Source organism: Andrographis paniculata, unplaced genomic scaffold (genome assembly GCF_009805555.1).
Source record: "Andrographis paniculata isolate CXL003 unplaced genomic scaffold, ASM980555v1 Contig64END, whole genome shotgun sequence".
NCBI classification, from domain to species: domain Eukaryota; kingdom Viridiplantae; phylum Streptophyta; class Magnoliopsida; order Lamiales; family Acanthaceae; genus Andrographis; species Andrographis paniculata.
The window spans coordinates 169,742-183,271 of NW_026137600.1; the positions used below are offsets into that span (position 1 = coordinate 169,742).

The following is a 13,530-nucleotide window of genomic DNA, read 5'->3' on the forward strand; positions in this document are numbered from 1 at the left end:
CCCTTGTCTCTGTCTTCGCCCTGCCTTCTCTACTCCCCTTGTCTCCCCGAAACTTCCCCAATCTTCCCTACGTCTGACTACTATAAAAATCTCAGATTTTCGAGAATTTCTAGCTTGGTTAAAATAATTAATTAATTAATCAAGGTGTCCGGAGCTGCCATGGAAGTGTTTCAGAGAGCTAAGGCTGTCCGCCTGAAGAACTGTCACGACAAGTATCTAACAGCGGACGAGGACGAGGAGTCCGTCGCGCAGGACCGCCGAGGATCTTCCAAGTCGGCCAAGTGGATGGTCGAATTCGTCGAGAACACCGACGGCGCCGTCATCCGTCTGCGGAGCTGCTACGGCAAATATTTAACGGCGTCAAACCAGCCATTCCTCCTCGGGATGACGGGCCGGAAGGTGCTTCAGACGCGCCCCAGCCGGCTCGACAGCTCCGTCGAGTGGGAGCCGGTCCAAGAAAACGGCGCCCTCAAGCTTAAGACAAGGCACGGGCAGTTCCTACGGGCAAACGGCGGATTGCCGCCGTGGCGGAATTCCGTTACGCACGATATTCCCCATCGGACGGCCACGCAGGAGTGGATTGTTTGGGAAGTGCACGTCGTGGAGATTCTGCCGGCGCCGGCGCCGGCGGAGGCGGACTCTCTTAGCTCCGCTGATGATTCGTTGAGCTTTACCAGGCAAGAGGTAATTAATAAAAATCAATGAAATTATATAAAAATAAGCTTTTTCTTTTTTTTTTTTTAAAAGACGAAATTATTGCTCAATATGTAATTTTCAATTTTCTTTCACAGTGGAAGGACGATGGATCGTCGTCGTTTATATCACGGCCAAAATGCAGCAGCAATGGAAGGCTAATCTATTTTCACATAGCAGACGAAGAGGGGCGAATCGACGAGGCATTTGAGGAGCTATGCATCAGATTCAAGGGCAATAGAGTGGAGGAGCTAACCACAAAGTTAGAGGAGGAATTAGAAATAGAGGGCATCACCGTGTGTGCCAGGAATCCACTCAACGGGAACCTACTTTATCCTCTCCGTTTGCACCTCCCGCCTAACAATGCTTCCATGCACGTCGTCGTGCTTCCACCTACTTACATTGCATGTATCTAATGGAACAAGTCATAATGGATTTGGTACCTAGACAAGCATCGGAAAATTCTTTACCAGACACATATTCTATTTATTCAAATTAGTAAGGCCACATTATGTACCCACACGTGCTTGCACCTGCAGGGAAGTCACGTGAATCCAAGTGCCTCAATTTCATATCCATGGTTCCATAGCAACTAGCAAGTACCAGCAGATCCCATACGAATTCAAACATGTTCCAACTTGATCAATCCAAAAGTTTACCCGTATAATTTGTTTCTAAATGGGTTAGAAGATCCGATACTTGACCCGTTCAATTCCGATCCCGTTTAAAATTTTTCTGAATGGATTAGAAGAATCGATACTTGACCCGTTCAAATCCGATCCAACTAATTGACCGCCCTAGCAATTAGCAAAGTATTAACATATGCATATACATTTGTTCTGCCTAAAAATATAACAATGTAGCATCAAAATTATTCTTTGATTAACAAATTATAAGTTATTTTTCATTCCAAATATATCAAATCCTCAAACAAACAATAGCAGAGATCAAGAAAGTTGAAATTTTCTTCACAACAGTGTCCCAAAGGAGACAATCTATGAGATTAAAAACACATACGATTTGGTTTCATGCTCAAGATCCAAATAAAAAAAAAAAAAAACACATCAAGAAAGATCAATACCTAAGTTCTTGTAACGAAAATACAGTCGGAATATAAAGATACGGTGCGTACCTGGTGTAAGACAGTTTATCGACTCAACGACAGTTTTCATGAGTCAACTGTAGTAACTTGCTGCCATTCTCCATCGACAGCCTCCTTCCAAAGAGTCACATTATTGTTCCCATCAGCGACAGCGAGTATGTTTCCAGTCAGCGACCATGACACCCTCCAGATGGGCGTGCCCAAGTCCTTCAGCACTTTCCCGTCCCATTTGTCGCCCTCCTTGACCGTCGACCAGATGATCACTTTCCCGTCTTGGGAAGCGCTAGCAATGGTGGATTTCGGGAGGCCGAGGTTGGGTGCCCAGGCGACGTCCCTCACCCAGTCCGTGTGCATGTTAAGAGCCGGGAAGCAATCCATCCTCCAAACCCCGTTATCGAATTTCCACACTTTGACGGTATTGTCGCAGCCGCCAGATGCCAGCTTCTGAACGGGGTCGAGAAGACCAGAGCCCACGAGAGCACCGGGAGCTGTTGATGGGGACCACGAGACCGAGGTGACGCCAACAGGATGAGCCTGGTCGATTCTTGATTTGTCCCATCCGCCATCGGGTCTTGCTGTGAAGACAGAGATGTTGCCGTCGGAGGATCCGCAAGCAAGACAGAGGCCGAGTTCGTGGGGAGCCCATGCAATGGAGTTGACAGAGGCTTTGTGATCGTCGAACGCTTCCGACTGGATCCAATCGTTTTGATTGCCTTCCTTCCAGATTATGACTTTCCCGTCATAAGAGCAGGAGGCGAGAAGTGACCCGAACTTGGGGTGCGCCCAGGCAACTTGCCACACCGGTTCTTGATGACCAGTTAAAGTTGCGAGATGCTGAGATCCTGAGTTGTTAACCCCAATTATTTTGATAGTATTGTCTGAAGACGCAGTGGCAAGACGCTTGCCGTAGTAATCCATTGCCACGTCGTGAACGACATCTTGGTGACTGGTCTCAATTTTTTGCCCCGGCATGCTTGCTTTCACTTAATACGAATTAAAAGGTCACCTGTTGCTCCAAATTGGATTGCTTTGGCTCCTTTTGCTGTTGAAAGATCAATGGGACTTTTGTCAAGAATTTCATCAAGCATGAATCGAATCCTCATCAATTAAAGCACCGTATAGAAATAGATAAGATGATTGAAAAACAACATGCCAAATCCATTTTCATTCTAAACTAGTGTGGAAAATGTAAAACAATGCAATAACCCCGCCAAATTAGCATGTGAAAATTAACAATCATAGTATCTCATTGACATACTATAGATAGATATAAATTTGTACTTGAACAAATAAACTATCTACATAATTAGGACCAAGGTGTATATGAACATGTATAAAAGTTTCATAGAAAGGCATCCCTAAACCCTAAACAATGCACGTACGGCATGTCCAACATGTAGAAACTATCTGATTCCAACAGTTCCACGCATCTAAAAGAAATTACACTCAGCATAGCCAAAACACAAACAGGGAGAAGTGAAAAGAAAAGGAGCCAGGGTATGCAAACACTATCAAAACTGCAGCAGATTAAATAATGCCAATGCACTTCAACATAACAAAAAAAAATAAAAAAATGATACCAAATTCATTACCATGCTATCAAGGCTGCCAAAGAAACTAGTGAAACAAGAAAATACTTTAAAAGAAAATTCTGAGGAAACAAGAGATGTGATTTAAGAAAAATTACACCTAAAGGAGACAACACAATTTTAGATCATATTTCATCTTAATGTTCATTAGATTGTATACCGCTAACATTGTTTCAAACACAGGCATGTAAAATAGCCGAAAATCATACAAATGACCTTTCTCTTCTCTCCTTCCCTTGATTTCTATGACCACAAGATTTACATGTAAAAGTGCCTACCCATGTTTTCCCTCATAACAATACACATTTTCCCTCTGAATTCACACAAGAATGGTGTTTGTTTCACCTCCCAATTTTGCCTGCATAAGAATACGCATTTTTGCACCATACAATTTTAAGTACTTTACCACTAGAAACATCACACCTAAACATATTCTTCATTCCAAAAAATTCATACAACCCAAGCTTTTCATTATCAACCGCATTTCGGAAACAGAAAAACTACCTAAAGGCAAACACAAAGCATACAAGGGAACTGAAAATATGTGTATCAAAAGCAAAAACACTGAATCTCACTGTTCTAATCGCGGCCAGTACATTGAATTAAAAAAATATATATATATACAAACTTTCCAAACCTAAATTCAATCAGAGCAAAATGAAATCGAAGCAAAACAAACTCAAAACTTTCGGCATACCCAAATTTTTGGTACAGTTACTGGTATAAACCGTATACCGAAATTTGTTAAAAATAATATCTGAATTTTGATGCACAGCACTACAATAGAATTACTCAAAACGCAATATCAGTCACCACACATTCTAAAACTATGTCAAATACAGAATTATTGAAGAGTAAAATGTCTCCAAAACTTTGGGAGTCACAAAGCAGAAAATTAGAGAAAACAAAAATGAGAGAAAGAAATGCATACACACACGGATAGATAGTAGATAGTATTGTGCGCGCGAGGTGGGGGAGGGCGGCCGGCGGCGATTTGCGAGGTCGAGATATAGGTAGGGGAGCGTGGCTGGCGACGATCTAGAGAATTTATTTGGAATGGACGGGAGGATTTGCGATTGAGATTTAAGAATTGTTAGGCGGGTTGCCTAATTACTAGATAATTAAAAATTATCAGTCAAAATAATTATTTTATAATATAAATAATTATAAATTAAAATTAAAATAATTAATTAATTTAATTAAAATTAAAAAAATAAATTAAAAAATTTAAAATAAAATTAAAGCGTGTAATTATTTAAAAAAATAATATAAAAATATGGACATAATACGTGGGACGAAGGAAGTAAAATTTATCGAATAATTTGTATAAAATATAATAGATTAAAGGCAAAATATCAAAAAAAAATTCACGGTTTTTCGAATTTGCTAAAAACTCCCTTAATTCTAAAATTTAAAAAAATTTCATTGTGATCTCCAAAATGTTGCAATTGTATATCAATATTTCTATATAAAATTACTAAAATATCCTAATGAATCTTGTTCCTTGTTCTTTTCTTGTTTGTTCTTCTCTATACATTTAAAATTTAATCTCAATTTTTTTTTTTATTTTAAATAAATCGATCCAAAATTTATTATTCAATGTCGATTTCTTCTTGTGTTTTACCAAACCCAGAAAGGAAAAAAATCAATTTGACATACAAATTTGAAATCAATTTAAGAAAAAAGTGAAAAAATTTGGTGTTGCCGGTTGCAAAAGAAGAATCGACTAAACCCTAAACCTTTCTCTTCTTCCTTCCTTCTTTTCCTCGGCTCCACCCGCCGCTTCTATCTACCGTCTTCTTTCTCTTCTTAAAAACCTGCTTGTGAAGAAGAATTTGGGGAAAAAGAATATATTGAGGAGAAGAGAAGAAGAAAAAAATAGAATATAACTGTCAAATGTGATAAAAGTTAATGTCCGAATAAATTTGGACCGATTGTTTTTGTCTAAGATTAAAATAATATGCTAAAAAAAATAAGTCCTAGGATAGCCAAGTGTCATCGGAATGACCGAAAGTTTACTAAGGGTGTGTTTGTTTAGGGGTTTGGATTTTGAGTTGGGATTTGAATAGTAAAAATTTTGAATTTGAATAGTTGTATGATGTGATATAAATAGGTGTTGATGTGATGTTTTGAATGTAAAATTGATTTTTAGTATAATATAAAAAATAAAAAATAGGTGTTTGATTTGATGTTTTTGGGGGAAAAAAATTGGATGAATAGTAAGAATTTTGCAAAATCTTGCAAACGAACATACCATGAATACATCCAAAAAAATGGCTACGTTTTAAAAAAGAATATGTATAATAAATTAAAATAATTTACAAGTCATTTTTACATTCCTGATAATCCAATGACAACAAAATATATTATACAGTCATCTTTTTATATTTGTTGATGTAATTTTTCAACAAAAATAAAGTAAAATTCAAAGATATAGAAAATATCCTTAAACTTGATTAATTAGTGCCTGAGATTAGGAATCTCTAAACACTGTATGGTACAGAAAATAAACTGGAAAATAAAAGACTGAAATTTAAAGTGGTGATCCCCAAATCTGACTTTGCTTTGTTGAAGTTGATTGAAGATCCCTTGCCAAATGATGATCCAAATCCTTAAATATTCCCTGGGAAACCGTACTGAAAACCGTCACCCGAACGGTTACAACGTCTCCTTCTCAACCGTCTTCCAACCTTTCTTATGCTGACACGTGTCCCCAGCAGACCAAAAATTCCCTATATTTCACTCCTTGAGCCGACCACAGACCTTCCGCTCTTTTGGCCCGACTGCCAATCTACAATAGTATGGGTCCGACCGCCAATCCTCCCGACTTGCGAACCATCTGGCTTGAGGTCTTTCCGCCTTGAGGACTTCCCGACCTGAAAACCTTCCGACTTGAGGTCTTTCCGCCTTGAGGACTTCCCGACCTGAAAACCTTCCGACTTGAGGTCTTTCCGTCTTGAGGACCTCCCGACCTGAAAACCTTCCGACTTGAGGTCTTTCCGTCTTGAGGACTTCCCGACCTGAAAACCTTCCGACTTGAGGTCCTTCCGTCTTGAGGACCTACCGACCTGAGGTCCGTCCGTCCTAATGACTTTCCGTCTTGAAGACCTACCGACCTGAAGACCTTCCGACCTGAGGTCCTTCCGTCTTGAGGACCTACCGACCTGAGGTCCTTCCGTCCTAATGACTTTCCGTCTTAAGGACCTACTGACCTGAAGACCTTCCGACCTGAGGTCTTTCCGTCCTGAGGACCTACCGACCTGAAGTCCTTCCGTCCTGAGGACCTACCGACCTGAGAACCTTCCGTCCTGTATTTTCCTTAGAAATAAATAAATAAATTTATTTTCCTTGATTTCCTCACGGTGTCCTTCAGCCAGTTCAATCAACCCTATTGCCAGGCCCATTCTTCTTTTTTACCTTGGGCTTTTAACCTAATTCTAAATTTCGTACGTAACAACTTGCCCGCCGCCAAGGGACTTTCAAACGCCATTTAACAATCAATGTTTGGAAGTTCATAAATCACTACCCTCTTGAAAAACTCCCTTAGCAACTGCACCAGTTACTGAAACACGCCTGATAAACTTCCATCTTCGCAATACAAGCCTGTGTGAATCACAATCCCAAAACATTCTAACTATGGCGAATCAATACATGCCTGCCCTTCCTTTCGACGGAACCCTTCCAGAAGGTCCATTTTCAGCCTCGAAAGTACTAACTCCGACGATCCGTCCATATTGCACTACTCCTGAAGATTCATATCACGAAAGCTCTGGTTGATGATGCCATTCAGAAAAAGGAGGCAGAATTGCGGGAGCTGAGGAAAGAACAGTCTACCCTGGATAAGCAAATTACCAATGAACAGCATCTGCTTGAGAAGTATACCAAAAATGAGGCTGAATTGGATCAAGAGCTGAAAACCCAAGCCCGATCCCAATTCATCAGAAGATATCAGACGGCTGCCATTACCAGAAGGCTATCCAGGGATGAAAACAAATGGACACAAATAAAAACTGCCCTAGGGGCACTGTTGTAATATTTCCCCCTTTGTAACAACAACTGACTTAGTAATCCATTTTTTTCTTTCTTCTCTCAAAACAAGGATCACCTTTCAATTCCCAACTTTATAGGAAACGAACCAAACTCCTTCTTTAAAAGAACACTGTTTCTCACATTTTAAGAAACATATTCCCAAGCATATTTTAAAAATCAAAACACTGAAAGTGTGAACAAACATGGCGAATGACCGACCTCATGTTCCATCAAGCAACTGGGAGGGTGTTCTTCAACCCTTCTTTGTAGGTAATCACCCTATTGGAGGCCATGCAGAAGACTTGTTATATATACTCAAGCAACTAGACTTCAAATTCCGATTCTCCCAACGAGGTAGAAGAACTATTCATCGCGTCATCCTCCTGATGGAAAAAGTCATTGAGGGGTATGAACCTCTTCATGACATCCTCAGCCGCATCCCTGATCTCCATCATCACATGGAAATGATTGAAAATCATGCAGCAACCATACTTCCAGACCTTGGTTGGGATAACATATTTTCCAATCAACGAAAAGTCTTTTCAAGATTGCGTACCATTGTTGACCGTGAACATCAAGCCCTAACAGACATGCAAGCACGTACCCATCAAGATCTAGATGACATGCAAAGCCAATGGGAAAGGTACCGACCAGACTTGGAAGATCTTATTGAAGAAGAACCAGAGCTAATATCCACTCACTGGGATGAAAAGTCTGATTCAGAGACAGAAAATTTCTCACAACTACACGATGACTAACAGAAATGAACCTTCCAGTAGGTTCGAACCCCCATAAATGGGTTCTGAATAATATGTGGTTTCAGGCAGTTTTGTTATCTGAAAAGGCAGGATAATACCTCTTCAGATATTTAGCATTAATACAATCATGTACTCTTCTACCTTCATGATTTACAATAATGAACGCGCCATTTCCAATATCTTTTTGAACAATGTATGGTCCTTCCCAATTCGGTGACCACTTTCCCAATTGATCGGTTTTCTTATATGTAGGAAGAATGGTCTTCCAGACTAGGTCTCCTTTTTGGAATGTCCTGTGAAGAACTTTCTTTCCATAACTCCTTGCTCTGATTTCACTCTGTTTCACACTTCGATCTATTGCATGGAGACGGTTAACATCCAAATCTTCTAACTGCTGCAACATAATTTGTTGGTATTCCTTTGTAAGATCACTATCAGTAAATTCTGTTCGGCCAGATGACACTCGAATTTCGGCTGGTAAAACAGCATCTTGGCCAAACGTAAGTTGGTAAGGTGAGAACCCTGTGGCCGTATTTCTGGCATTTCTATGTGCCCATAAAGCCTGAGACAATAACAAATGCCACTTTCTTGGGTTCCCTTCAATCATCTTCTTTATAATCCCAATGATAATCTTATTTGCTGCTTCCGCCTGTCCATTGGCTTGGGGATAATATGGTGAAGAATGATGTAACCGAACACCGAATTCTGCCAAGAAATTAGAGAACTTTTCCCCTGTAAAGACCAAGCCTTGGTCGGTTGTTATAGACTGAGGAATACCATATCTGTAAATAATTTGGTTCAAAACGAAGTCTATCACTTCTTTCTGATCCACATTTTTCAAAGCAACTGCTTCCACCCATTTGGTAAAGTAATCAGTCGCGACCAAAATGAAACAGTGATGTTTCGATGAAGCAGGATGTATCTTACCAATAATATCCATAGCCCACGATTTAAAAGGCCATGGTTTTGCCAAGAATTGCAATTCGGTTACTGGCAAATGATTCAAGTTTCCATGTCTCTGACATTCCAGGCAGCCTTTTGCAAATTGTATGCAATCCTCAAAAATCTTAGGCCAGAAAAAACCCAAGCGATGAATGGCCCATCTCATATTGAGACCTGCCCGATGAGCTCCACATATCCCACCATGTACTTCTGTCATCACTTCTAGAGCTTCTTTAGATCCCAAGCATTTCAAAAGTAAACCTTCAAATGATCTCTTGTACAAAATTCCATTTATCAATTGAAAACGTAAAGCCTTCAATCGTGTCGCAATTGAAACACTCGCACCAGGATTCTGTAAATACAGGATAAGCTCTGTTCTCCAATCGGACACTGTTTCGCCATCGGACTTCTGTCCGATAAAAACTTCGTAATCGGGCTCCTGTCCATTATCCTCTTGCCCGACCGTAACCTCGCAGTCGGACTCCTGACCGATATCCTCTTGCCCGACCGCAACTTCGCAGTCGGGGTCCTGTCCGATATCCTCTTGCCCGACCGTAACTTCGCAGTCGGGGTCCTGTCCGATAGTCTCCTGCCCGACCGTAACTTCGCAGATCGGGTCTGTCTTTCCTTCTATGCCCGACTTGACCTCCGACCACATATCCTCCAGAATTCCTTTACATGCCCTTTGAGCCAATTCATCAGCACGTTGGTTTTCTTTCCTCGGAATGAACTCAATTATTACCTCTGAGATTCTTGTCAGTAGCCGACTCACAATGTCCCTATATCTGCGAAGATGAGGGAAATTGCACACATATTGATTGTTTACCTGGTTGACTACTAATTGAGAATCCCCCCTTATGATTACAGACTGGACCTTCCTGGCAATTAAAGCCTCCAAACCCAAAATTAAAGCTTCATATTCTGCCGAATTATGGGTCATGGATTCCAATCGTAGTTGTAAGTTGATCTTTTGACCATCAGGTCCTTGCAAAAAGACCCCTGCCCCCGATTTGTTTCCAGAGGTAGAACCATCAAAGAACATCAACCATGTTCTGGTACTTATATAAGGCACACATCCGACCTGTAGATTATCCAGATATGATGCACAACTAAATGGTCGGACACTATCACAAAGAGAATACCCGACTTGTGAGAATTCTGCCAAGAAGTCGGCTACTGCTTGTCCCTTAATTGCCCTCAGCGGGGAATGTTGAAGATCGAAAGGAGCCAATTTGATGGCCCATTTCATGAGTCTGCCCTTCATAGTAGGTCTCTGTAAAATCAATTTGATGAGATCCACCTTTGATATGACCTCAACTCTTCTGGGCAGCAAATAATGCTCGAGTTTAGTGCAAGCGAAGACCAATGAATAACACATTTTTTCTGGCATAGTGTAATTCAGTTCTGGTCCTGTAAGGGTTTTACTGAGATAGTAAATTGCCCTTTCCTTCCCGTCATCACCATCCTGCGCCAATAAACAACTAACCACTTCATATGTATTTGCCAAATAAAGTTTGAGTGGCCGACCTTGTTTGGGAGGCATCAAGACTGGAGGATGAACCAATGCCTGCTTGATAGCATCTAAAGCCGTTTGTTGGTCGGGACCCCATTCAAAGGCAATTTTTCCAGCTTTCAATAATTTAGTAATGGGTCTGACCTTGCCAGCAGCATTAGAAATGAAACGCCTCAAATAATTCACCTTACCCAACAGACTTTGGATTTCTGTAACCGTCTTGGGTGGCCGACTATCAAGAATGGCTTTAGCCTTATTGGCATCAATTTCAATTCCTCTCTCATGAACTAAGAATCCTAGAAAGCTCCCGGCTGATATTCCAAAAGCACATTTGGTCGGATTCATCTTCAACTTGTACTTCTTCATTCTTTCAAATGCCTCTTCAAGATCTCTCAAATGTTCGTCAAAACTGGCAGATTTAACTATAACATCATCAATATACACTTCCATAGATCTGCCAATTAAATCATGAAAGATTGAATTCATGGCTCTTTGGTAAGTTGCCCCTGCATTCTTTAACCCGAATGGCATGACTGTCCATTCATAAATACCCAAAGCCCCTGGGCATCTGAATGCTGTCTTAGGAATGTCTTCTTCTGCCAAGAATATTTGGTTATAACCTGCATAGCCATCCATCAGACTAAGGATTTTATGCCCTGCTGCTGCATCTATCAGCATGTCGGCCATAGGCATCACGTATTCGTCCTTAGGGGTAGCTAGATTCAAATCCCTGAAGTCGATGCATATCCTTATCTTACCATTTTTCTTGACCACTGGCACAATATTAGCCAGCCACTCCGCATAACGGCAAGGTTGAATGAAACCCACTTTGAGAAGTTTTTGGATTTCTTCCTTGATTTGAGGCATCAGATCTGGACTCATTCGCCTTGGAGGTTGTTTGTAAGGTTTACAACCTTCTTTGATGGGCAATCGATGCTCTATTAGACTTCTTGTCAAACCAGGCATCTCTGAATAATCCCACGCTAAACAATCAATGTTGTTTCTAATAACTTCAAGCATCATTGTTTGTTGCTCTTTAGACAAATAACCACTTAACCTGATCACTTTTGGAACCAATTCGGTTCCTAAATTAAACTCCAATAACGGGTCTTGTGATGAAGCTGTTGGTTCTGTTTTTTCTAATAAGTCGGGCCAACGAAATTGTTCATCTTCTTGGAGGTGAACATCCAGAATCTCTTTATTATTTTCTACTTTATGTAATAACTGCTTTAAATAGAACTTATTAATAAGAGAACTACATACTTCTAAAGTTGTATCTTCCATTACAAACAACTTATACAGAAATGGGTGTGGCTTTATCATGAGCCATACAATAAAGGTGTTCTTTTAATAGAACATCGAGTTCTGGCCAGTGACTTTATAACCCTTGTTTGGGTATTCCCTGGCCATATACAACTGAGACATCGGAGCCAAATGACTAGAATAAAACACTGACTCTTCCACTTGTTCTGTTACGTCGAATGGGTTGTCATTCGCTTCCATTTTAAAGACCTGATTTCCTTCCCAGAACATTAACTGTTGGTGCAAGGTTGATGGCACACATTGAGAGGCATGAATCCAATCTCGTCCCAGCAAAAGAGAGTATGTGGTATCTGCGTCCACAATAAAGAAAACAGTGGAAATTTTCTTTGGTCCGACCTCAATTGTGGCAACCATCATACCTTCAGGCTTGGTCGGCTGCCCTGTAAAACTTGTCATTTCGAATTCCACAGGGGACAGATCATGAATTCCTTTCCCTAGCTTCTTGAGAGTCTTCAATGGCATAACATTAAAGACTGCTCCATTATCCACGAAAACCTTTGTGATTGGTTTCCCACAAATGTGAGCATTAACATACAGGGGTTTCAAATGGGAGTTCGCACCCTCTGGAATAGGAGGAAACACAATTGAAGGTGCTTCCGACTGAGGCTCAGAATCTGTAATCTTTGCCCACTCTGTTTCCTCTAATTCGCCATCTGCCAAGAATGCCCATAAAGGTTCGTCCATAATATCATCTACCAGACTCGCCCACGTCGGTTCATCACTCATCTGGTTAACCTCTGTCATTCGACAAGGGATTCGTGGTCCCAGACGAGATTTAACAGATCTTGAATTTTCCTCTGTAGGCACCACTTCTTCCTTCGTCTCATTTCGAGATTGAACCGTCAAGGATTCAATACGAAATTCTTCCAGAGATGGATTGATGTTGATCCGTTCACAATGTTGGCATCTAAAACCTTTAATTATTTCATGTGCCATTCCCTTACCTTTCCCCTGTCCCGACGAACTTCTTTTGGTATAGTCGGAAGCTCCTAATCCGTCCTTCGGTTGCTTTCCTGACCAGACCCGACTGGACCGACTTATTGGAGACTGAATGGCCGCTCCCTGCTCGTCGGTCGTTTGTTCTGTAAAGACTCTAATGGACTGATCTCCTGTCAAGTGGTCGGCCGCAGTTTGTTCGTCGGTTCTTTGTTGCACTGCAGGAACTCGTTTCCCATACTTTGCAGCATACCTGCGTTTGGCATTGCGAATCTGTGTACGATTCATACCTGGGAAACGAGGATCTATATCAACGGGTAAAGGCTTTTTATTTCGAGCCCACTCGTTCCCGACTGAACCCGTTTTTCTGGTCGGGTGGTCTTTCACTAAAACCTTTTCCTTCACTTCCACGTTAAAAGAACCGTCTGGACGGTCCCATTTTTCAGCGACTGGCCTTTCAACAACCTTGAGTCGTTCTTCCGGTCGGCTGCTGTTTGGCTGATTCCCTTTCTTTTTTCCGGGACTAGTTTGCTCCCCTGTTTGTCCACTATTGACCGAACTTTTCCTTGTTTCCGAACTTGGTTGGATGTCAACCATTGCAGTTGTTAGTTTCGGAAATGGTTGCTGGTCTACACCTAAAGTGAT

At 41.1% G+C, this 13,530-nt stretch overlaps 2 protein-coding genes across 3 annotated transcripts; one reads left to right on the top strand and one right to left on the bottom strand.

Moving 5' to 3' along the window:
• The first annotated feature begins 3 nt into the window (after nt 1-3).
• On the top strand, nt 4-1,346 carry LOC127261867 (uncharacterized). Its single transcript, XM_051290291.1, has 2 exons — nt 4-684; nt 792-1,346. Exons 1-2 carry the CDS (start codon nt 160-162, stop codon nt 1,107-1,109), a joined length of 843 nt encoding a protein of 280 aa, XP_051146248.1. The 5' UTR covers nt 4-159; the 3' UTR covers nt 1,110-1,346.
• A 294-nt stretch (nt 1,347-1,640) lies between these two features.
• LOC127261866 (protein transport protein SEC13 homolog B-like) lies at nt 1,641-4,453 on the bottom strand. Of its 2 annotated transcripts, none has more exons than XM_051290290.1 (2): nt 4,316-4,453; nt 1,641-2,837 (listed from the first exon to the last, which is right to left on the bottom strand). In XM_051290290.1, exon 2 carries the CDS (start codon nt 2,765-2,767, stop codon nt 1,862-1,864), a length of 906 nt encoding a protein of 301 aa, XP_051146247.1. In that variant the 5' UTR covers nt 2,768-2,837; nt 4,316-4,453; the 3' UTR covers nt 1,641-1,861. The 2 variants fall into 2 exon arrangements, with proteins under 2 accessions (XP_051146247.1, XP_051146245.1); XM_051290288.1 differs by having other exon boundaries at nt 4,320-4,450.
• Between the last annotated feature and the right edge of the window lie 9,077 nt (nt 4,454-13,530).

What these genes read in the sequence shown, in the direction of transcription:
- LOC127261867 (XM_051290291.1), top strand. Translation starts at nt 160, where the DNA reads ATGGAAGTGTTTCAGAGAGCTAAGGCTGTCCGCCTGAAGAACTGTCAC. An exon ending in TGAGCTTTACCAGGCAAGAG is followed by an intron (nt 685 to 791) that starts GTAATTAATAAA and finishes TTTCTTTCACAG; the next exon opens with TGGAAGGACGATGGATCGTC.
- LOC127261866 (XM_051290290.1), bottom strand. Translation starts at nt 2,767, where the DNA reads ATGCCGGGGCAAAAAATTGAGACCAGTCACCAAGATGTCGTTCACGAC.